Source organism: Myzus persicae, unplaced genomic scaffold, assembly GCF_001856785.1.
Source record: "Myzus persicae strain clone G006 unplaced genomic scaffold, MPER_G0061.0, whole genome shotgun sequence".
In the NCBI taxonomy this organism is placed as follows: Eukaryota; Metazoa; Arthropoda; class Insecta; order Hemiptera; family Aphididae; genus Myzus; species Myzus persicae.
This window is the reverse complement of record NW_019102621.1, coordinates 328,443-350,683: the sequence shown is the minus strand read 5'-3', so window position 1 is coordinate 350,683 and position 22,241 is coordinate 328,443. Positions and strand designations below refer to the sequence as shown.

The 22,241-nt window shown below is 28.6% G+C and overlaps 2 protein-coding genes across 3 annotated transcripts; one reads left to right on the top strand and one right to left on the bottom strand.

The window, feature by feature from the left end:
- The first annotated feature begins 1,429 nt into the window (after positions 1 to 1,429).
- Positions 1,430 to 3,767, top strand: LOC111032792 (peptide methionine sulfoxide reductase MsrB). 2 transcript variants are annotated; one of them, XM_022313248.1, is made up of 3 exons: positions 1,430 to 1,856; positions 1,915 to 2,087; positions 3,610 to 3,767. In XM_022313248.1, exons 1-3 carry the CDS (start codon positions 1,678 to 1,680, stop codon positions 3,750 to 3,752), a joined length of 495 nt encoding a protein of 164 aa, XP_022168940.1. In that variant the 5' UTR covers positions 1,430 to 1,677; the 3' UTR covers positions 3,753 to 3,767. The 2 variants fall into 2 exon arrangements, with proteins under 2 accessions (XP_022168940.1, XP_022168938.1); XM_022313246.1 differs by having other exon boundaries at positions 3,574 to 3,767.
- Positions 3,768 to 4,631: 864 nt separating this feature from the next.
- Positions 4,632 to 22,171, bottom strand: LOC111032788 (E3 ubiquitin-protein ligase TRIP12). Its single transcript, XM_022313243.1, has 35 exons — positions 21,965 to 22,171; positions 21,629 to 21,731; positions 21,423 to 21,539; positions 21,238 to 21,331; positions 20,892 to 20,949; positions 19,748 to 19,921; positions 19,573 to 19,681; positions 19,241 to 19,470; positions 18,997 to 19,167; positions 18,717 to 18,904; positions 18,158 to 18,346; positions 17,894 to 18,055; positions 17,395 to 17,517; positions 17,166 to 17,336; positions 16,867 to 17,103; positions 16,143 to 16,345; positions 14,640 to 14,787; positions 13,951 to 14,224; positions 13,727 to 13,865; positions 13,344 to 13,540; positions 12,413 to 12,561; positions 12,101 to 12,337; positions 11,849 to 12,037; positions 9,921 to 10,103; positions 9,667 to 9,858; positions 8,068 to 8,267; positions 7,320 to 7,441; positions 6,998 to 7,185; positions 6,825 to 6,934; positions 6,490 to 6,760; positions 6,183 to 6,428; positions 5,931 to 6,119; positions 5,707 to 5,847; positions 5,326 to 5,647; positions 4,632 to 4,828 (listed from the first exon to the last, which is right to left on the bottom strand). The coding sequence occupies exons 2-35, from the start codon at positions 21,679 to 21,681 to the stop codon at positions 4,632 to 4,634; spliced, it is 5,973 nt and encodes a 1,990-aa protein (XP_022168935.1). The 5' UTR covers positions 21,682 to 21,731; positions 21,965 to 22,171.
- Positions 22,172 to 22,241: the final 70 nt, after the last annotated feature.

The following is a 22,241-nucleotide window of genomic DNA, read 5'->3' as shown; positions in this document are numbered from 1 at the left end:
TGCAATATAGCCGACAGCCGTAAATGTACGTTTGGAGCATAGATAATAAAGATATCTTCAATATCTATGTTTCGGAGTATCTGATTTTCGTGGTAACGGCCTGATATTACAATTTACAATTTCGGAGTAATTTAACGCCGAATGTTGATCGGGAATGTTGTCTTGTTCAGGGTCTTTCAAGGTCCCATTACTCGGGCGTCACCGTTTTCGGCCAAAATGTAACCTTCCCTTTTCGGCCACTGTCCCTTTTGGCCAGTTTTCTTTAAAATGTATATAATTATAACAACTGAACTTAACAATTTTTATATTTAATTAAATAAAAAATAAAACAATTGGCAATAAACTGTTAAAACATTTTATTATTATTGTTATCATATCAATAAATTTAATTTAAAACAATATTTTAATAATTGTATGAAGTATGAACATTGAACGAAAATGTATAAAAATTAATATAGTCTTATAATACCTATGTAATAATAATTATGATGACAAAATTCACTTTTTATAATTGTATGATATTTTACTATTTTTATAGTCTTCAATGTAAGATTCATTTCTTCGTTGCCGTTCCACATTTTTTGCATCACGAGGTGTTTTTAAAATGTTGATACTTCTAATTTATATGTTTATATCTGTTTGAACTTCATTAATGAGGACAGCTAACCAGCTCATTATGGATGGAGTATGTTTATAAAAGCTTTGATTGAAAAAGGAGTGGAACGACTCGCGAGCATTAGTTGTTCTAGCCAAACTTCCCGACGCAGCAGCCCAATATTGAGGTGGAAATAAGAAAATTGTTAAGTCATTTGTTATAATTGTACATTTTAAAGAAAACTGGCCGAAAAGTGACACTGGCGGAGAAGGGAACGGTAAGTTTTGGCCGGAAGGGTACATTTTGGCCGAAAAGGGGGCCGCCCCATTACTCGATCATTAAAAGCACTGTTCACCGTAAGTTTGTTATTATTTCATTATTTGTATTAGTTAATAATATTCAACACTATGTAATTAATGTCAACAAGTAATTATAACCACTGTTTCTGTTTATCTTGTGTTTTCGTACAAATCGATATGTCTGAATTATGTCACATTTTTTTTTTTTTGGATGGCGATTCTCGAGTGTGAGAAACGAACGAGGGTAAAAATCTTAATAGTTACCCGCAAAAACGATGTAACCCCTTGATCCGTATGAGAATTTCGTAAAAAATACAACTATATCGATAGTTTATTTTTACATTTAAGATGATGTTCTAAAAATAATTTTAATTAATTAACTCAGATTTTGTGGTGGAAAAAAAATTCCAATGAGAGGTTAGGATATTATGTTATATATAATTGTGGTTGTAACCGTGGTTTAATTCGTGTTCAGTTGATATGAGTGAATGAGCTGATAAGGCTGAACAACAAGCTTGACAACTTACTGCTGTTGCAGGATACTTGTCTGTGGTCAGTACTCAGTACTCTGTATTCTGTTGTCCACTAGTCCATCTGTTTGCGTTTGATTAGTTGCTTTTTAGTTACCATTGGTGTTTTAGCTCTGACCAAATACGACTACTACATACACATATAATATTACACATTTACATAACATTATATTAATACGTATTTTATTTATAAACCGTTGAATAGTTTATGAAAAAGATTCTTCAACCCACATAGTCGATATTGTGTACATGAATGTATTGTAGGAGTAGAGTATTGCGTTTAACCAGTGAAATTTTACCGTTAAGATACAAGGTTGATTATATTAGAATAAGGACCATGAGTCAAGGAGAATCGGCCGACTTCAAAGCAGACTTGAAAAAACGTTTATCACCCATTCAATACCATGTCACTCAAGAAAAAGGAACAGAGAGGTATCCATTTGTATTAACACATAAAGAAATTCATAAAAATCGATGATTAATTTCACAGAGCCTTTACCGGTAAGTTTAACAAGACAACAGAGGCTGGTTTGTATACTTGCGTAGTATGCAACGAAACATTATTCACTTCGGAAACAAAATTTGATTCTGGCTGCGGTTGGCCGGCTTTCAATGATGTGATCGATCAGAAAAAAGTTAAACTAACTACTGACACTTCAAATGGTATGTTCAAAGAGTTTTGGTAGTAGCCATGGTTTTGGTAGACTGTTCTCTTTTTCTTTTTTTTTGTATCTGTCGAGGGATTGGAAACGCTGCATAGTTAACAACACTTACATTTCATTAATGATTGCTTGTCAGTTGAATATTTGCATAGGCGGTACTACGGGAGGGGCAAGGTATGCAACTGCCCCCCCTGTGGACCGTACCTTATTATTGCATCTAATATATAATTCCTTGAATTATCGATTTCCTAACTCTCAAAAAAAGGAATTTTTATAGTGATTACCTAGTATAGTAGTGTAATATGCTGGCACTGAGATAGATAAGAATCTTATTTTTGGACTAATAAAGTAAAATATATAAAATATAGTTTTAACTATTTTCTGCCCCCCCCCCTGCCAAGAGGGTCTAGTACCGCCTATGAATATTTGTAATACAATATTACTCTGCTATTCTCATATACTCATTGATTTGATTAAGAGCAACTTTCTAAAGCTTCTAGTATTGCTCTATGTAAAATTATTTGGATTTTTGTATGTAATACAATAACAATTTCAAAAACTATATTTATAGGTGTTCCTTTTGTTTTAAAATGTTGGGTATTATTGTGAAACTGTGCAGGTAGTAGACTAGTGGAATAATCTGTATTTTAGTGTGATGTTGGTTATGAGTTTATGACGCATTGAGTGACTTTTTTAAAATAATTATTTGAAGTTCAATACTTAGTTGCATCCCTTAGTTGAGTGTATCATTGATTGATAAATTAATTATTCACCTATAAAATATGTAAAATGTTAATTTTTTTATGCTTGTGCAATCTCATTTTTTTAATGTGAATATTTTAATTTTGATAAGGTTATCATCATTTAATTCTTTAGTTTTGATCGTGGAGTAGCCAAATATTTTAAACAATGGTCAATTATTAAATAACAATTTTATATTTTCTTTGAACACCATTAACTATTTAATCAAGGATAGCGTGCATATTTCTGCTGTGATATTAAAATGTAAAATATTCCTTTAATAAATAAATTCTAGCAGATCTTTTAAAAACTTATCTTTCTTAAATTACCCATGTTTAAAAATCTGTAGTATTCTCTTGTTTTGGGAAATCATTAACTAACACAATTATCATTCAATTAATATCACTATAAAGTGAAACTAATCAAATAATGTTGTCATATATTACATTTTTCCGTTGTTATAATAAATCTCCTTCACCAAATAATTGTAATAACTAATGGACATTATAACTTATAACAATACTAAAGAATTCTATAATATTCTTATTGCACTGTTTTTTTTTTTTTTTTATAAATTTGTATATAAGATAATGAGAAATTACCAAGATTTATTATGAATACCCAAAAATAGAATTTCCCATAGTATTTATATACATATAAAACAATTTATGTGGTGTTGGTGGCGTTTCCTTCATTCCTCGAATATACAAAACAATGCTGTCGCTTTATGACGGTGATGGATACAGTTGGAGCAAATTTGCTGTTATTGATAACCAACCCAGGTATGATAAGAACTGAAGTGCAGTGTGGAAAATGTGATGCACATCTAGGACATGTTTTTAAAGACGGCCCACCACCAACAGGACGAAGATTTTGTATTAATAGTGCATCAATGAACTTTCATCCAATAAATGAAGAAAAATAATAAACTTTGCACATGGTAATTCTTTATTGCCATAAGTTTTGGTATATGTAATATATACAAATTTTTATTTTTCCAGAAATATTTGGTTATATTTTGTTTGCAGTTACTTCATATTTATTAACACAAAATTAATTTTAGTCAACATAAACATGTTAATATTTATTCGTGGAAGATTCTATAATTTTTTTTACTAATACTTTATTGTGTCAATGATAATGTAACTATAAATTATCACTTAATAAGAAAATATTGTGAGTAATGTAAAATATTTTAATATTTATTTGGAAATGGATAATAAATATGTTTGTAAACAATGTTTTGTTCTATTTTTCACTGTAAAATGAAATAATAATAATATTGATAAAAAAGACAAAACTTTTGGAATTCTTGTACAAATATTCTAAATTATAAAGATACTAAAATGGAATGTATTTCAAATGTTACACGTGCCAAAAAAAAAAAATATATATATATATTTATTATATAATATATATATATTATATTATATATCACACACCCAAGAACAAAGAAACATTTTAGAGATCTTAAAAGTATTAAATTAATATTTAAAATAAAAGCAATTTCAATAGTTTAAAAATAAAAAATAACCCTATAAACAAACTTGTTTTGTATTATGTACATGTATATTATTTACACAAAAATTATAAAAAGAAAATTACTAAATAATATATATATGTATATTATAAAGAGAAATATATATAAATATTGCCTTTTTTTTTATTAATAATGTAAGTTTTAACCAGATTATTATTCTGCCATTAACGATACAATGTAATTATTAAAATTGGAATATATCAAATGGTTTAATATATTTTTTTTAAGTATTGATACTACATTAAGAATTTTACTCTGCAGTAATTATGAAAGGTGGAAAGAATGTTGTCCTTCAGAGGCAGCCAGTTGCAGTTTTTTTCTCATTAAATCTATGGTGGAGTAATCTGGTAGTTTAAGGTAGTTCACACATGTCATTACAGATGGTAAATAATCGTCTGGATTATCGTTATCATCAAATATTCGCCGCACAATGGTCAACGCAGGAGAAAGTGATTTGAAACCTAAAATACAATTATTTTTGATTATCATAATAAATATATTTAATGTAAATAAATAACAACCATACAATTATTTTTTTTTTTTGGGTGGGGTATATCTTAGAGTATATCTTGTGAATTTACAACATAATAATAATAACACAATAAAATAATGAATAAATGATGTATAGACGTATTTCAATAAAATAAGCATAATTTTTCTTAACGACATAATATCAACAGATGAAAACATTAAACTATTGTATAGTATTATAACTTATAAGAAATGTAATGGACAGAGTGGTATAAACAAAAACAATTGATTTTATCGATATTTAATATTTTTAAATTTAGATGGCCCTAAGTTTTTTTTTGGGGGGGGGCTAAGCCCCCCACCTAACTGCGTCTGGTTATTAACCAAGGAACTCAATTTGTACAACAGTGTATACTGTATACTATAAGTTATTTTTACCCAAATTTTCTCTTACAACTATTGTGCACATAAATTAATGAATGTTTACCTCCAACAGGAAGACGTGGCGCTCCAGTAACAAATCTCAAAAAGTCTCTTTGTTGTTGATGATCATACTCTGATAAAATTTTGAAAAGAAACCCGATAGCTCTAGAATTTCCTGTATATCCATGATCCAAGCGACATGACTCCGATAACATACGCACATCCCAATTTTTAGTTGTGTTTGTATTCCCACAAAATATTGCTTCCAACTCTTCAGGATAGAATAATTGTCCAAGGCGTTTAAGAGAGAATACACTTTCAAATCCTTCTCGAAGGCTTTCCATCTGCTTGGAAACGCCTTCCCGTAAAAACCAATGACAAACCAACTGAAAATTAAATCCCAAATTGTTATAAAGAGAAAAATTTTTTTTTTTTTTTAAATTACCTGAATATATTTTTCCAAATTATCAATTGTGACATCTATATTTAGACCATTCTTACGTAATTCAATAGAGGCATGTCCAGGCAATGTAAAATTAAGTCCCAAATCTTCTATCGGACAGCCATCTAAGGTAATTTTTTTTATCTAAAAATCAAAAAAAAAGTCCAATGAATTAAATCAAAGAATCATAATATTTCAATTATTTATTGATGTGTAGCGTAAAATACCTTTTCAGTTTTTTGTTCATCATTTAGGGAATTATCAATAAGGATTAGTCTTTTTTCAAGAACTAATTGATGAAGTTGTGATAAAGTTTTGTATATTTCAGGAACTATGTATGAAAGATCACCAAGAGTAAGATAATTTTCATGGCCTAATAGCCAACGGTACATGGTAATACTTAATGGCAAATCCAGCTTTAAAAAAAATATATATTAAATAATGAATGCAGTAGTTTAATTTACTATTTTATAACTTACTAGTCTTGAATCCATAATAGCTTTCGCCATAAACTTTCCTAAAAATTTAAATTTTGATTTCATTTTAACTTGATGTGGAAGTTTACTAGTTCGAGCTAATGGATTAGGATAAAGTCCTTCTGACGAATAAACATAAGAGTCAGATTCAGATTTTGAAGGATTGTTCCATAATTCTAAATCAGCTTTTTGTAATTCTTTTGAGACTAACGCATAAAATTCTAAAGTTGGTCCTAAGCCTGTCCCCACCTGAAAAAATTTAATTTAATATTAATATTAAATAAATTTGGACGGTTAAATTTATAATTACTTCATCTTCATATTGTATTTCTAGTAAGGCTCGCGAAGTAGCATTTTCAGATATCACAGCTTCCGCTTGAGAAAGTATATTAGATCTAGTTACTGAACGTTTACGTCTATCTAGACGTGGTGCAACACGATCATGCATGTCACCATTAGTATTATTTCCAGCACCTTGAAGCTCAGAACTGGAGTCAAGTAAACGTTGTAATGCACGATCCCGATCAAATACAGTCGCATAAAATAATAATTGTCGCGTTTCAAATGGCAATAAAAATGCACTATAAAAATTAAAAATACATGTAAAATATAAACAACATATGTTAAAAACTCTTTTAAACTTACCATGCCGAAGCAACTTGCTGAAGCCAAGCGGGTAAGTTACCAGTCATTATAACTAAGGGGTCTTGAAGTTGCCTGTTTGCTTTTGCAGATATTTTAACATTAATAAATTCCTAAAGCAAATGGATAATATCAAACATTATACATATTTTTTTCATATCTAAGTGATTACTTACACTAAATGGTATAATAGAATTGTTATGAAGTTGTGTTGGATATAATGAAGTCCAGTACCTATTAATGGCGTTTAAAACTCTTAATAGACTGAGTACCGGCAATGAAGGATCTTGAATTTGAACATACTCAGGCAATGATAATTGGAGATATGGTTCAAGTGACGATTTGACGGGAGACACTACTCCTTCTATAATAACCAAAACAATGGTGATTAACATCAATTCTTCTTTGGGGTTTGTTATTATAAAAATTATTCAAAATATTTATGTATACCATATACTAGCTTAGCTTAAAATAATATAAGAAAAATAGGTAATTTACCTAACCATAGTTCATCTTTCACTTTTTTTGAGGCACTTTTGTGAGTTCCTGATCTTCCTTTTTTACCGGAACTGCTAGTAGTAGGTTTAGGTGAATGTACTTCAGTATCTTCTGGCAAAGGTCTTTAAAATACATATATATACATTAATTAATTATTATAAGTACCTATATAACTTTACAATAAATATATAAAATAATGACAAAAACAAAGTTAAAATATTTTTTAAATAATTGTACATGTAGAAAAATATTTTTTACATTTAGTTATTTAATATTCAATTGTGGCAAAACTTAACTTAATAATGACAACCTAATAAGTTTATATATTACAAATTTAATATTTTTAAACTATACCAGTGATTTAATTTAAAGATTATAGCTAGTTTGAAATCTGTATAAATGAGAAGCAAAATGCTTTTATTTGAGGACACAATTAGTTACTACCTGGACCAACCTAGTGAATGCGACACCAAGGTACCGACCAAATCAACTAATCTAGCAGAAACTACTTCAATGTTGGAATAAATGTTCTGCTCCAATACACACAATACAATTATGAACCACATACTATTGTAAAATTGGATTATTTTTTAATGGATTCGGACCAACATTCTAAAAAACCTCATCACGATTATACATAACAAGTTGGGAAAATTAATTTAAAGGTTCACAGGGCGCATGGAGCATCCATATACTTAACAGTGTTATTTCAAGTGATATCATTGATCATGGTACTATTATTTCTTACCTGTAATAAATGGTATGTGTTTGCACCCATATTCCAGCTGATCCCAACGGAAGTTCAGATTCATTATCAGTCTCCATATCACTAGTTGTAGAAAATTGACGAACAGCTTGATAAACAGTCATATTATATGGAAGTACATGATTTCCTATGAGAAATTGTAGTTTATGTCTTGCAGATCCTTGTCCAATCACAACTGCCGCCTATAAATACAACATTATTTGTTTAAAAACTCCAGTATTTACTAAATATACTAATTAACAAAAGATTTATTTAATATGAGTATTTAAATACTTTATAAAATAACTTTTAAATAAAAATAAGTATTCACACATAATCTGAACCAAAAAAGTAATAACAAACATGGATTACAGTATTTGTTGGTATAAAAATGATTTGGTTCAAATAGTAAATAATTTTAAACCAGTTAATCCACAGAATAAATGAATTAATGATAAAACCATTAATAATAATCAGATTAACAGATCAATTGTATAATAGGGGAACCATACAATGCTAATTTTGTGAAATCAACATAATTTGGGGATACACACAAACAACAAATTGGATTATAAAATAAATTGTATGCATACAAGGTCTGGCTATTAAATAATGAGACTGCATGCGCAGAGGTTAGGGAAAAATCCGAATACAGTGCTGATTAGCTGGCAGTGTCTATTATGCCAGTACAAAAACAGGTTGTTGTCGGTGCATTAGTATGTTTTATGTAGGAGTTAGAAAAGGATGTTTTTTTCTCTTGCCGAAAACGATGTGACAAAAAACATGAGCAATGGATAAACATAAAATTTCTCGCTTAACTAAAAAAGAATCATACTGAATGCTATAAGTTGTTAAAAGAGGCCAATGGTGAGGATTCCCTATTTTGTGCACATGTTTTCGAGTGGCATAAACGATTTTCTGAAGGTCGAGAGTGCACCGACAACGTCTAGGTCATGAAGAAAGTCTGTGCAAAGTTGGTCCCAAAATATTTGACTTCTGATCAAAAACTCGAAGCGCTATTTGGCCACTAGAGACACTCCAGTACTCAAATACAAGGCTTAATCCACCCAATTTGGCACCCTGCGACTTTAACTTGTTTCCGAAGATCAAGTCTGCCTTAAAAGGAACCCGGTTTGAATCGATGGAAGAGGTGAAATGAAAATTGGCGGAGCTCCTGAATGGTCTTACAAAAACAGACTTCCACCACTGCTTCAAGCAATGTAAGAAACAAATGGAACAGAGTGTAGAGAGGGGAGGGGAATATATTGAAGGGGAACATTCGGTTGTGAAATAATTTTTAAAATAAAGCCATTTTTCATAAGCAGTCTCGTTATTTAATAGCCATACCTCATATAATAAGTAACAGTAAATCAAACCAAATTTAAATGTTGATTGGACAAAGTTTCTAGAAAATTGTTTAATTGAATATTAATTGTCAATACATGTTTTATCGAAAAATTATAATACTATTTTTATAGTTTATTAACTTAACTTAAATGTTATGCTAAAAAAATTAAGATTTGATAACATTTTTACTTAACTAAACAAGTACAAAAGTATATGTATAACATATATGTACAAATGTAATAAAACAATATTTACCAATGTGTCATCAATATCATCATCAGAATTGTCGTCATCAGATTTAGATTGATTATTTTCTCTAATATGAGAAAAACCTCTAACTACTAAATATCTTTCAATTGCTTGTACTAAAGCTAATGGATCAATTTTAACAGTTCCACTTTTCCATTGTTTCAAATTATTGCAATCCGGATGTCTTTGTAACAGACACTAAAATAATAATTTGATTGAACATTAGTTATGCAATACAGAAATAAAAATTAGTCATTTACTTTAAGTTGATGTGTATTAAAAAATTTCAAAGCGCTATTTCCAGCTCCAGTTGACAAGTCATGTACTTTTACTGGAAATTGTTCCAACTGTGACACACAACTACCCAACTTTCCTATTAATGCAGAAAACGGTCGAGTTTCTATATTGCCGTGACTCTTTGTAAATGGTTCAAAACTATCAAGCTAAAATTTAAAAAATGAACAATGAATAGATAACAAATTTAACTATTTTTGAGTATAAAATCTGCTTTGAATTAAAAATAAGTTATAATATGATTACATTATATTTATATTATTTATCACACATTTTCATATGCCTTCTGTATGGTAAACATTATGTCTTATTTCATTTATTTAAATACACAGGTGGTACGTGTCTTTACACTAATTATTACAAAAAGTTTAAACTTATATGAAAATATGAAAATAATAATTATACATAACTTTTTGATGTCATAACTTAACAACATTAACAACATAGAACAATAACTAACATATCATTTTTTTTTGCTTTAGTGAATGATATTATACATTTTTAATTTCATATTACCAAATAGAATATTTTTTGGAGTACTTCAATGACTGAGTAGTTATGAATATTTAAAGTTTATATGGCGGAATACTACATTAACATTTTGTGGGATGCCTTTGCACGATTCTACTTCACCCATATGGAGTTTTAAGCGGACGCTACACTGACAAATGTTGTCTCGGTCTAACTAGTGCATATGTAACATAGCATATTTACACCTGGGAGATCAATTTTAGCTTCTTTAGTTTAAAAAGAAAATCGACCCATTATAAAACTTGATGGTGAAAACATTATCAGTGTTTATATTATGTGGGATTTTTACAATAATTCAGTTTTTAAGTGAGTTATGAGCATTTTAAATTTATTCTATATTAAATATGCAAAACTTCCTAAAAATTGAACAATTGTAAAAAACCCACATGCAAACACAACTTCTTTTCTCGCCATCAAGTTTCAACATAAGTAATCTACTGAGGATAAATTTGTTCTTGTAAGATGGAAACAACAGATGCCTACGTAGCATCCACTTAAATACTCAAACGTCGTAATTAACTTCTCAGTCATCAAAGTATGAAATAGAAATATGAATATGAATATTATGATGTGTCATTTAAAAAAACTATAAGGATAATATTATTATTATGGATTATAATATTATCCTTATGGATCGATTTAACATAATGTATACCTATGTTTATATAAAATATAAGTTAGGTACTATGGACACGAAATTATAAACTTTGGTTGTTAATATTTATTAGTAGGGTTGTGAATTTGTAGGAAATTGCATTTTATTTTGGTGATTGTGAAATGTAGCTTTGTAAGTACATAATTTGAATTATGTAACTACGAATCCATTAGTGCAACTTTTATTTTGAATTTGTTGACATTTTTGTGTCATTTAAGTCATATTTTCCTTTTTTAGTTCATTTTCCAGTATTTTTAATCAAATTCTGTCAATTGACGTAAAAAATGTTTGAAAAAAAAATTTAGTTTTGTACACGTTATACGGCCTGTATATACATCGATAAAATAAGGCAATTGCTAGATAACTACATAAGTTATTTGTAAGATATTTATTTCTAAAATTTTTAAAAAATGTTTCAGGTGAATAGCATTAAGTATAGAAAATTCAAATTCAATCAACATTTGTATTAAATAAACAATTATTTATGCATGTAATGTACTAATGTATAATATCCTCTACCTAATATTAATAAAAATTAAATTAAAAACCATTTTAAATGGATTTTATACTATCATTTTTGGCATTTTATATTGCATTTCTTACATTTTAAGTGCATATTTTTGACAAATTTGTAAGGTTCTTTGGTGCATTAAATTCACAGCCCCGTTTATTAGTAATGCCTTATTATTAAATATGTGACACACTTACAGGATATCCAGCAAAAACATGTAAAAACTTTCGTAATCTTTCACTTCTATGATCAAAACCCAATGTGACTTCAGTTAAATATACAGTAAGTGACTTAATTAATCCACTATGATTTACTTCAAATGGTGATATGTCTGAGGTCAACACTATTTCTCTTAATTCCAAAAGAGCATTAATATCTTCATTTCCCTAATAAACAAAACAATAATGTAATTATAATTTTACATAATGAATCAATAAGCTGAATTTTACCTCATTTTGTAATTTACTAATAGCTTTTGTAAGACGTGCTAAAATACTTTCTGACTGTTCATTTTCTGTAGTCATTTCTTCATCTTTTGTACTTTTATCATACGAAATCATAAAATGTTGTGATCTTTCTTTAACCCACAGTTTAGCTTTTTCTTTGTTCACAGCACTTATATTCGATGCTGGATTTGTTAAAGTTGCTGCTCCATTGATGTGCATATTGGGATTTTTGGTTAATTCCTTAATAAATATTATTATTAATTATAAGATATTTATAAAAATACATATGTAAGAATATAGAATCATTGTTATTACTTTGGAAAATGCTCTTTCTGTACTTCTTAAAAGTCTTGCTGGATTTAATGATGCTAAAAACCCTGAAGTTGTTTTAAAATTTGAATTGGAAAAACGTGTTCTTGATGATGATGCATTAACACCTACAGCGCGTGAAGAAGAAGTGTTGCCTAAAATTAAAAATGTTGTTATTCTCCTTGTGTAGTTTCAAAAAAGTATTTGACTCAATTTTTTTCATTTAATATTTATATAATGGCTTCACAGTTTTTAATCAGAAGTAAGTTGAAATTAATGATTGTCAGACTTTTTTGTACAAAACTGTACAAGAATGTAACATTTAAACATGTTGCATTCTTTTTTCATTGTTCTAGAAGATGGGTGTTAATACTTAAATGAAAAAATATAACAAAATATGGCGCAGTCTGAGCATATTCTCAATTTAATAGCGAGAATATAAAAATGTCAATCAACCCCACTATCTTTAGCTAAAATTGGTATTTTGATCAAATTCTTGTTAAATATTACCAGAATATAATAACCCAAAACAATAAGTCTATTTGCCTACTGCAGTGATGAGTAGGTAGTTTTTTATGGTTTTATGTGGTTATCTGGGTTTGTAAATTAATATGGATTAATATATCTAAAACCATGACAAGTATCAAACATAATATACCAACCCAGATTACCACATAAAAACACAAAAAATTACCTACTGGGTAAACAGCACACAACACAGTAACTAGATATAAATAGAATGAATATTGAGTTTACAATTCATGCTTTGGTAAAAACCTAACAAAAATGTATATTGAATATAAATGTATAAAATGAATTAAAATTAGACTGGTACATCGTAAATAATTACTATTACTATCACATTCTACAGTAAAGGTAACAGTAGGAACATTGGAAGAGATTTTTGATGAGCAAAATAATATATTAAATGATTTACCTTTTGATATAAAAAATTCATGTAGAGTAATAGCTTGAGCAGAATTTGGTGAAAGATTATTACTAGTACTAGCACTACTACTGGCTATAGTTTGTACATCATTCAATTCATTGTCTTGATTTCCTTTTTTACGTGCAGCACCAGTAGTCTGTCGTTTGTTGTGTTTTTTATTTCGTTTAAATACTTCTGACATTCGACTATAAAAATATTAATTTATGAACAAATTAATATTTAAAAAAAGCATTGCATTTTTTGTAAGTTTAGAGGCTAAAGATATGTTTATAACTCATATTGGTGAGAATAAAACAAACTTGTATCGTAAAAGATTGAAAGATCCAAAAATTAATCAAAGCTTATCATCATAAAGTATACAATCTACATACTTGGTAGAACAACGGGCTACTTGGGCTAAGATAGTTGCTTCTGCTACAGGCTCTGCTTCGACGTCGATACCACTAGTTGTTGATTTAACTTCATTATTTCCGTTTTCAGCTGGTATTGGACATTGATTTAAAGTATAATCTAAATAATGTTTATCATTTAATATATTAAGAGTATTATAATAAGAAAATGTATTAAATATTCAGATAGTAAATATGAAAATAACCATTAGGAGTACTTCTAGATGGTCCTGGCAATCCTTCAACTCCTGCACTTGATGTAGATGGAGAACACTTCACAGGTGTTTGAATATCAGCTTCAGCTAATAATTTAACTTGATGCATAACACCCTCACGTATGAAATGAGTTTCAAAAACTTGGGGTAGTTTTTGCATTAAAATTTCAGCCATCTGCATTGCACCAACCACAATACGTAAATCTTGGGATGCCATCATACCAGCAATATGACTAGCAACCATCTGTTTTTGAGTAACAACCTTCTAAAATAACAAATGATATTTATTTATTACTTACTTAAGAAGTAAAACATTCAACAATACCTAAGATAACCTACACATAAATGTAATATGATAAAACTTTTTTGAAAATAATAAATAACATTTTTGGTATTGTCAACAACTAACAATTTGTCCATTCCAACCCATTAATATTAACAGTCAACAAAACTCTAAATATATTAATCTGTATTATCATTTATCATATTGTTTTGATACTAAGTATAAAATATCAATAGATTTATGAGTGTATACAAATGACATATATTAATTACATTCAATTAGTATGGAATATATTATGATTTCTACATTTATGCACTTTCCCTTAATTTGTAAAAATATTAATTATATCACCTTTAATAATAATAAAAAATAATAATAATAATCATATTTTAATTACCAAAAGCAATTCTGCTGGAGAGTAGTAAACCATGCGCAACAATGCACGTAGACATTTATATCTGACCAATGGACCAGCTGAACTGTTATAAACTTCATATAATATACTAAATAATAAACGTACAAATGCTCCAGCCAGTTCATTTTCACTAAAAACATTTAACAACATTAATAAACAGAAAATGGGAAAGTGGGTTTTACTAGAAAAAATAGATAGAATTATTTTACATCTGAAAGTTCAATTCTCAGTGCATGCACAACCCTATGATGTGTAAATGTAATTTAACATCTAATACATTTTAGAAACAAGATGAGAAATATAAAATTGCTAAAGGACCATTAAAGGAAAAATTTTAATTTATTTTATACTCAAAAAACATAGTACTTCGTGTTAAAAAAAATAATGGTCCAAACTAAAAATGTTTACGACTTTTTGTTGGCGATATACAGGCATTTGAAGCTGACGTGTGACGTCATAGAATCTATTCTCCTGGCGTTTATACATGTAAATATTACGTCTTCAACTTTATTTACCCATTATTATGAATGTAATATTCAATATACCGGGTTTGGTCTTAGAGATATTTTTATCGTTCATAATTTTTTTTTTTTTATTAATTGTTTATGGCATCAACTACTTGGTTATTAGCCAGGGGTTTTTGGGACTGTTGGGTTACTGTAAGGTTTGGAACAAGTGTGTGCTATTTAACTTTATGTTATACTAATATATATTATAATATTACATTATTAACTATAACAATAATTATAGAGGCATAGTCACAAAATATGATACTGTTCAACAGTCTATATGCACTCGTGATCCGTTGGTAATATTGTGCATTTTTGACAATCACGCCAATTATTTATTTGAAGCAATGATCTACCAAAGCATTGGCTAAATTTATTATGGTTAGAATTAAAACAATCATAGTCATCGCAGAAATCTAATTTCGTTGGTTCAATTTGATATGGTGAGGTCATATTGGTAAGTTAACTACAATCGTAATTTATGTTTAAGTACACTCAAAGAAACACAGAGCAATACTAAAATAATAAATACTAATCCAGTCCTAGAAGAAAACGACAAAAACCCGTTTTATTAGTAAGAACTAAAAATAAAATACATATTATGTAGCACGTAATTATTTTTGTACACAAAAATATCAAACCCAAAATAATATGTAATAATATTATGCAAAATAATATGTACGACGCGCGATGTACGTACGTGCGTGGAGCCATACTGTAGCCGCAGCGAGATTAGATTCTATGACGTCACGCACAAACTTTAAATGACTATAACTTGCTAACGAAAAGTCGTAGACAAGTTTAGTTTGGACTTCTGTTTTTCTTTAATCACGAATTTTTTTTTAAGAATTAGTTGTTTTTTTCCTTTCGTGGTCGTTAAGCAAAATAAATCATAAGAAAAGACTGATTTTTAATTTCTTATATTATTATATACAAAAATATGCATTCATTTTAGTTATAGTAAAAAACACATTACCCAAATGATGCAACTACTGTTTCTATATCAGAGGTTGATCTTGTTTGAAGGTTGTTATTGAAAGATGATGGTACTGTTAAGACTTTGCGTTGAATTGCTCGTGTGGTGCCAGTATCTTCATTGATTTGTCTCATAGAATGGAGATCAATTGTGTAAGGAGCATGACTTAAGAGAACTTCATCTTCACCAGCTTGATGCGCAACCTAAAATAGGAATAAAAACCTAACATTAGTTGCTGTTCTTATGATAGCAAATAACACAATATGGGCAATTCTACTATTGTGACCATCAGTTGTTTTGATAAATCTATGTTATTTGTTGAAAATATATATATATTTAAAATCAAAAATTGGTACTAGTCAGGCTAAGGTACATCAAGGAAAAAATTTGTATTATTAATATATCAAAATAGTTTCTAATCCCATATTAACTCTGATAAATCCCAAGCACCTCTAAACACGGTTGATATATATATTATATTATTTTACATTGTATGGCTAACATGTTGATCACAGAAATTTACTAAGAATTATTAAGAAATTTACTAATTTTAACCTGATCTGGGTAATAAACATAATATTTATGAAATATTGATTTTTGTATGTTCAATTTTTGAAAGCCCACTATAAAAAAAATATTTGTATACTACTGACCAAAAATCAAAGACCAAAATCCACTATTTACGATGTTATTAATTAGTGAAAATATAAATTGTGACCTATACCTCGATTATTCTTGAATCTAATGATGTATAAGAATGCCACATAGATCTATCATCCCTCCATTGCCACTGTACCATTTGTTGAGAAGATCCAGATCCTTGAATTGCACCGTAAATACCATGACGATCAAGAAGACTATCAACTGAAAATAATCCATCAGCAGGCAACCTCGGCATGAGTTCACCAATAAGACATGTAACTTCATATAATTCTTGGGAACTTCTTGGAAGCAATTCAATCTAAAATAATTTTTATAAGGTTCATATTTCTATTTCTTCCTAATTTATTTATTTATTTTTACCTGTGTAAGTTCTGGAGAAGGAGATCCAGTAAGAAGGTAGCCAAGAGTTTCAGCAATATTATTTTTCAGTAAAGTTTGTGACAATTCTGGACAGTTGGTACATAATGTTGACATCATTCTCAATACCATAATAAATGTATTTGTACTCATAACGGGAGGAGATGCAACAACCTAAATAGAGTAATAAGGTGATTAATATTTAATAACCTAACCAAATTAAATATATTACCAATTGCTGAAGATTAGTTAACAGTTCATCACTTGCAATTTCTTTTAATTTGTTAGGATCAGATTGGAAGTTCTCAACCAGACGACTAAATGCCAAACAAACACTTTCTACGCTTTTCTTGTCCTAATATTAAAAATACAACATTAATATTAATGATGGGTCAAAGATTGATTTATATCATCAAACTAAACTTAAGTAAAAACAAAAATACTTAAATGGCCGAAAGCCTAAAATTAAACCTCAATATTTATACCAAAATATTGTTTACATTATTTAAAAATAACTTCTGAGGAAAAATAAAAATCAAGTTAATTCAAAAATATAACTTCTGTGATCATTAAGACTAGTTTGACGAAAATAATTTTAAGTTGGATTTTCAAACAATCCATGATAATAAATAATTTGGTATTATTTATTTTAATAACGAGATCATCCTACCAATAGATAGTAGGTAAAAATTACAATATTAATTTTAATATTTTTAAGAAATAGTGTATACCTGTTGAGTAATACGACTTGACAGTAATGGTAATGACTTAGAAACATAGTGGAATTCATCAGCATTCATGTTTTGACAACAATTTGCAGTGATAGCTAGAGCTGCTCTTTGTGCATTAATACTAAAGAAATCTATAAAAGTTAAACATGCAGCCACGCCATTCTAAAAACAAATAAATTAGATTCCAACATTTAAGTTTAACAATCATAAATTTATACAATTATCATGATAGTTATGTTGTGAAAAATATAAATATGTACTTACAGATTGTAATATAGATCGACCATGTCTTCTCGAAAGCATTTCTAAAGCAGAAAGGGATTGTTCAGCCACATCCATACATTGTATTGCTTGCAGTTTATCTAGCATTGCTGGAACAGCATCAAGAACAGCAGCTGACGAACGAGGAAGTGCTTCCATCATATAAGTCAAAGCACGACAAGCATGATTCATCTAAAAATATCGTTATGTAATAAAAACAAGAAAAAATATATGCGATTTTGATTATTTATCACGAATAACATAACAAAATGCTAACATTAACACATTTCAAAATAAGTCTATTTATCATCTATAAATGTTTATATCTAAAATATTCTTCAACATAATTACCAAAGTATTTTTATATCACATTTTTTAATATAATAAAGCAACAGTTAATAATGTTCTGAATACTTTTTATAATAAATTATGCTCATGATTAACTACAAATTCTACTAAAAACATAGTTTTATTTTCATAAATCTTACATTTAATTTTAAGAGTTGATCAAAAATTAAAAATATTTTAATAGTATAAATAAGCTTTAGATTTATACACATACCATGTCAAAATTGTGTTCCATCGAAAGTAAAATTATAAGTGCAGAGACTACAGGTTTCACAGGAAATCCAGTTAAAGTATCTTCATTGCCCATAACCAACATTTGGCACATTTCAATAACGGCTTGAAGTTGCTGTCCTTCATCTCCAGTGGCTTGCATTCCTTGCAATAATTGTTGAGCTTTAGAGGCTACAAAAAAAAAAAATGATATAATAACATTAAATTAAGTAAAATACAATAAAAAAAGTACCAAAATTAAATATTTTATAATAAATTCATACTTGTAGATGCAGCACCCATTGAACGATTGAACAAATGGTGCATACGAGGGGCTAATGCACCAAATAAATGGGGTGGTAATCCTCTAGATTCTAATAATGCTTGTAAACGTCCAACTTCACCTTCCTCTTCACTATCATGACTAGTAGTTCCACTACTCCATGCTGTAGGCCCTTAAATAATTATAATATAAATTGTAATGGATCATGTATTAAGGTGCATAATAAATTGAATTGTAACAATTACAGTTCACACCACCTCCAGTAGCTTGTGTGCCAGATGAAGAAGGATTTGTATTGGAAGTGGTAGAAGAAGATGTAGCCATATCGGGGGCATTAGTGCTAATTGAGCTAGATGTGGAAGGTAGTATATTATTCATGTTGTCATTGCCCTCAGCCATCCCATCCCCTTCAACCACACCTTCCATAGCCAATTCTGCAGCCTCTCTACCACTCGCTTTGGTATTACCGCGGCGACTATATTAATAATTATTGCGAAAAATAATAAGATTACAAAACATTTTAAAATATAAAATTCATAAACTATAAATTAATGAAAATAGTAAGCTGTTTAAATACCTGCTACTAGCACAAGACCCCGTTGTTGGTCTTCCTCGTTTCCTACGCAGCGGTAAAGACGCGCGTAAATTAGTTTCCTCCCTATTCTTACTTTGACTTGAAGACGTACCTATAATTATTTAAATTATAAAATTTAAGTTTTGACACAACATTCAAAAAATTTAATTAACTATACCCAGCGTAGGGAGTTCTAATTTTGGACGTTTATTAGGAGAAGGTTCTGTTTCGTGGGTAGAAAGTTCGTTAGTTATGTTATTTTCTTCAGAGCGTGATGATCCTTTTGATTTACTACGCAATGGATATCTATTTTCAGCAGGGCTGAAAGTGGAGTTATTGACTTTTTGTTTTCCTGAAAAAAAAAATTATTGAATGAATTACTAAAAACAAATAGTGTTTCGCTAAGAAGTAACTCATAATATTTCATCTGGTTAACCTTGGATTAAAATGGGGCATTTGGGAAGTGAAAGAATGTACCAAAATACACATTTTGAGAAAAAATTATGATTAACTCTTGCAGTACAAATACACAATTTTTTTTAATGGCAACAACAAATTTTCTCTAGGTTTGGATAAACAAATTATGTTATGTTATTTTTTAACTACAAAATTTACAAATACTGTTAAATTTTCATTTTAATACGAAGAAGAAATAAATTAAACTAATGTTTATTGAATAACTAAATCTGAATTAAAATTTTTGTAATTTTCATTACCTTAAATTATTTTTTCTAATTGTACAAGTAAAATTTTAAGTTAATTACAAAAACAAAGAAGATAATAAACAAAATAATTATCACATTTTTTTATCTTAAATTTCAACTTACATAAGATTAGAAAAAGAAAAATCGATCAGAATTTGAAAAATATACTTAAGAGCACCTCTTAGTGTGAACACTGAAGATATTATATATTCATATATTACATAACTATATATATATATATATATATATATAATGATATCAAACATATTCAAATACAATGTACGCAAAATATAAGATTCAAATTTATAAATATTTTAAGTAAACAATAAAAAGTTCTTACACAGAAGTAAATACATTTAAATTTAAAATATTATAAAAATTAATTTAAGGTAAAAGTACAAAAACATTTAAAGTCACACCACAATTTAAAGTAGGTGTTTAGTGCACCTTTTCAATGAAATCACAATAATGGAAGTATTAAATTTGAATCAATGATTAATGCAAAAAAAAAAGATTTCAAATCATTCCTTATAATTGTATTTACTTAAAAAACCAATGTATATGCTAATATATTTTAAGTTTTCTTAAAATACATATATTAAAAATTAATATGCTTACTATTTTTGGGCGATTTGGATATTGCTGATTTTCTACTTGTACTTGGTAGTTCTTTTTGCTGTAAAATAAGAAAAAGAAAAGAACATTAAAATTGAATCTTTATGAAATAACATATTTACCTATAATTAAACATTTAATACATACAATTATAATACTTACAAACTACTAAAAATTGTAACCATATAAAGTTACATACAATATATAATTATATATATTTTAAAAGCTAACTGTTTAAAGATTTTCATTTAAATTCTACATAGTAGGTATTAATGTTGCTACTTTAAATTGTATAACATTGCTTAGAACCTAAATTAATATTGCTATGATACAACATCGATGAACTTACTATTAGCGTATTAGAATTACTGGTGCGGGTATTCCTAGTACTCGATTTACTTTTACGACTCCTTGGAATAGATACAGATGATTCATTCACAATTCTAAAACAGTTACATTTATACATAATTTATGATAATAATTAATAGTATTAATTTAACAGGTACCACACAAAAATTTTTTTTTAATACTCACGTTGTTTCAGTGTTATCTGAATTTAATATAGCCACATCCACTTGATTATTTGTGCTTTTTTTACTATCTTTGTGAGAACCGACTCTAGATCTAGTATTTCCTTCTATATTTCCCCTCCTATAATCATAATTTTAATGTATTACCCAACTATGTAGTTACAAATAAAAAAAATATTTGTAGCAATAAAACTTTATTTTATATCTAACCTGGTACTAATAGAAGACGCGTTACCCAACGCGGAACTAGCTTGTTCGGCCATAGACGTCACCTCCAAGCAATTTAATCATGCCACAATCAAATCACAATTCCCTGCAATAATTATAATCAGTAATATTTTTAATTAGGGTACTTCAATGAAAATAATCATAACCCCAGAGTGAAAATCTTCAAAATGTAAACAAAAATCAACAGCACAAAATATTTTATCAAAACAATATAATTAATAACACGATAAATGCTCATTAGATGTAAGTCCCAAGTAGGTACTCTAAATTCTGATCGACGCTACAAACCCAACACCTCTCCCTTCCATTGGCACTCACCACAAAACCGGAAGCGAATAGTATTGGGAATATTTGTATACAACGATTTGTTACAATAAGCTGTGTCCATGGTTTCTTATAGAACACTTAATCCAAATTCGTCTAACAAGATCTGCCATGATTCGATTCTACGTCTCGCTAAAGGCAAACGAAGCTCGCGTCCATGGAAGTAGGAAAATACAATACTCCACTGCCCAAAACGGACCAACGTCATGAAAAGACAATGGAAAAACAAGATTGATTCAACAGCTGTTAAATCATATGAGTGTGCGCATGC

Excerpts from the sequence above, each read along its gene's own strand:
- LOC111032792 (XM_022313246.1), top strand. The coding sequence starts at position 1,678 with ATGTATTGTAGGAGTAGAGTATTGCGTTTAACCAGTGAAATTTTACCG. Across the intron at positions 1,857-1,914 it reads CAAGAAAAAGGAACAGAGAG|AGCCTTTACCGGTAAGTTTA; the intron begins GTATCCATTTGT and ends TTAATTTCACAG. Across the intron at positions 2,088-3,573 it reads AACTACTGACACTTCAAATG|TTGGAGCAAATTTGCTGTTA; the intron begins GTATGTTCAAAG and ends TGATGGATACAG.
- LOC111032788 (XM_022313243.1), bottom strand. The coding sequence starts at position 21,681 with ATGGCCGAACAAGCTAGTTCCGCGTTGGGTAACGCGTCTTCTATTAGT. Across the intron at positions 21,332-21,422 it reads TCAGATAACACTGAAACAAC|AATTGTGAATGAATCATCTG; the intron begins GTGAGTATTAAA and ends TAACTGTTTTAG. Across the intron at positions 20,950-21,237 it reads GTAATTCTAATACGCTAATA|CAAAAAGAACTACCAAGTAC; the intron begins GTAAGTTCATCG and ends CTTATTTTACAG.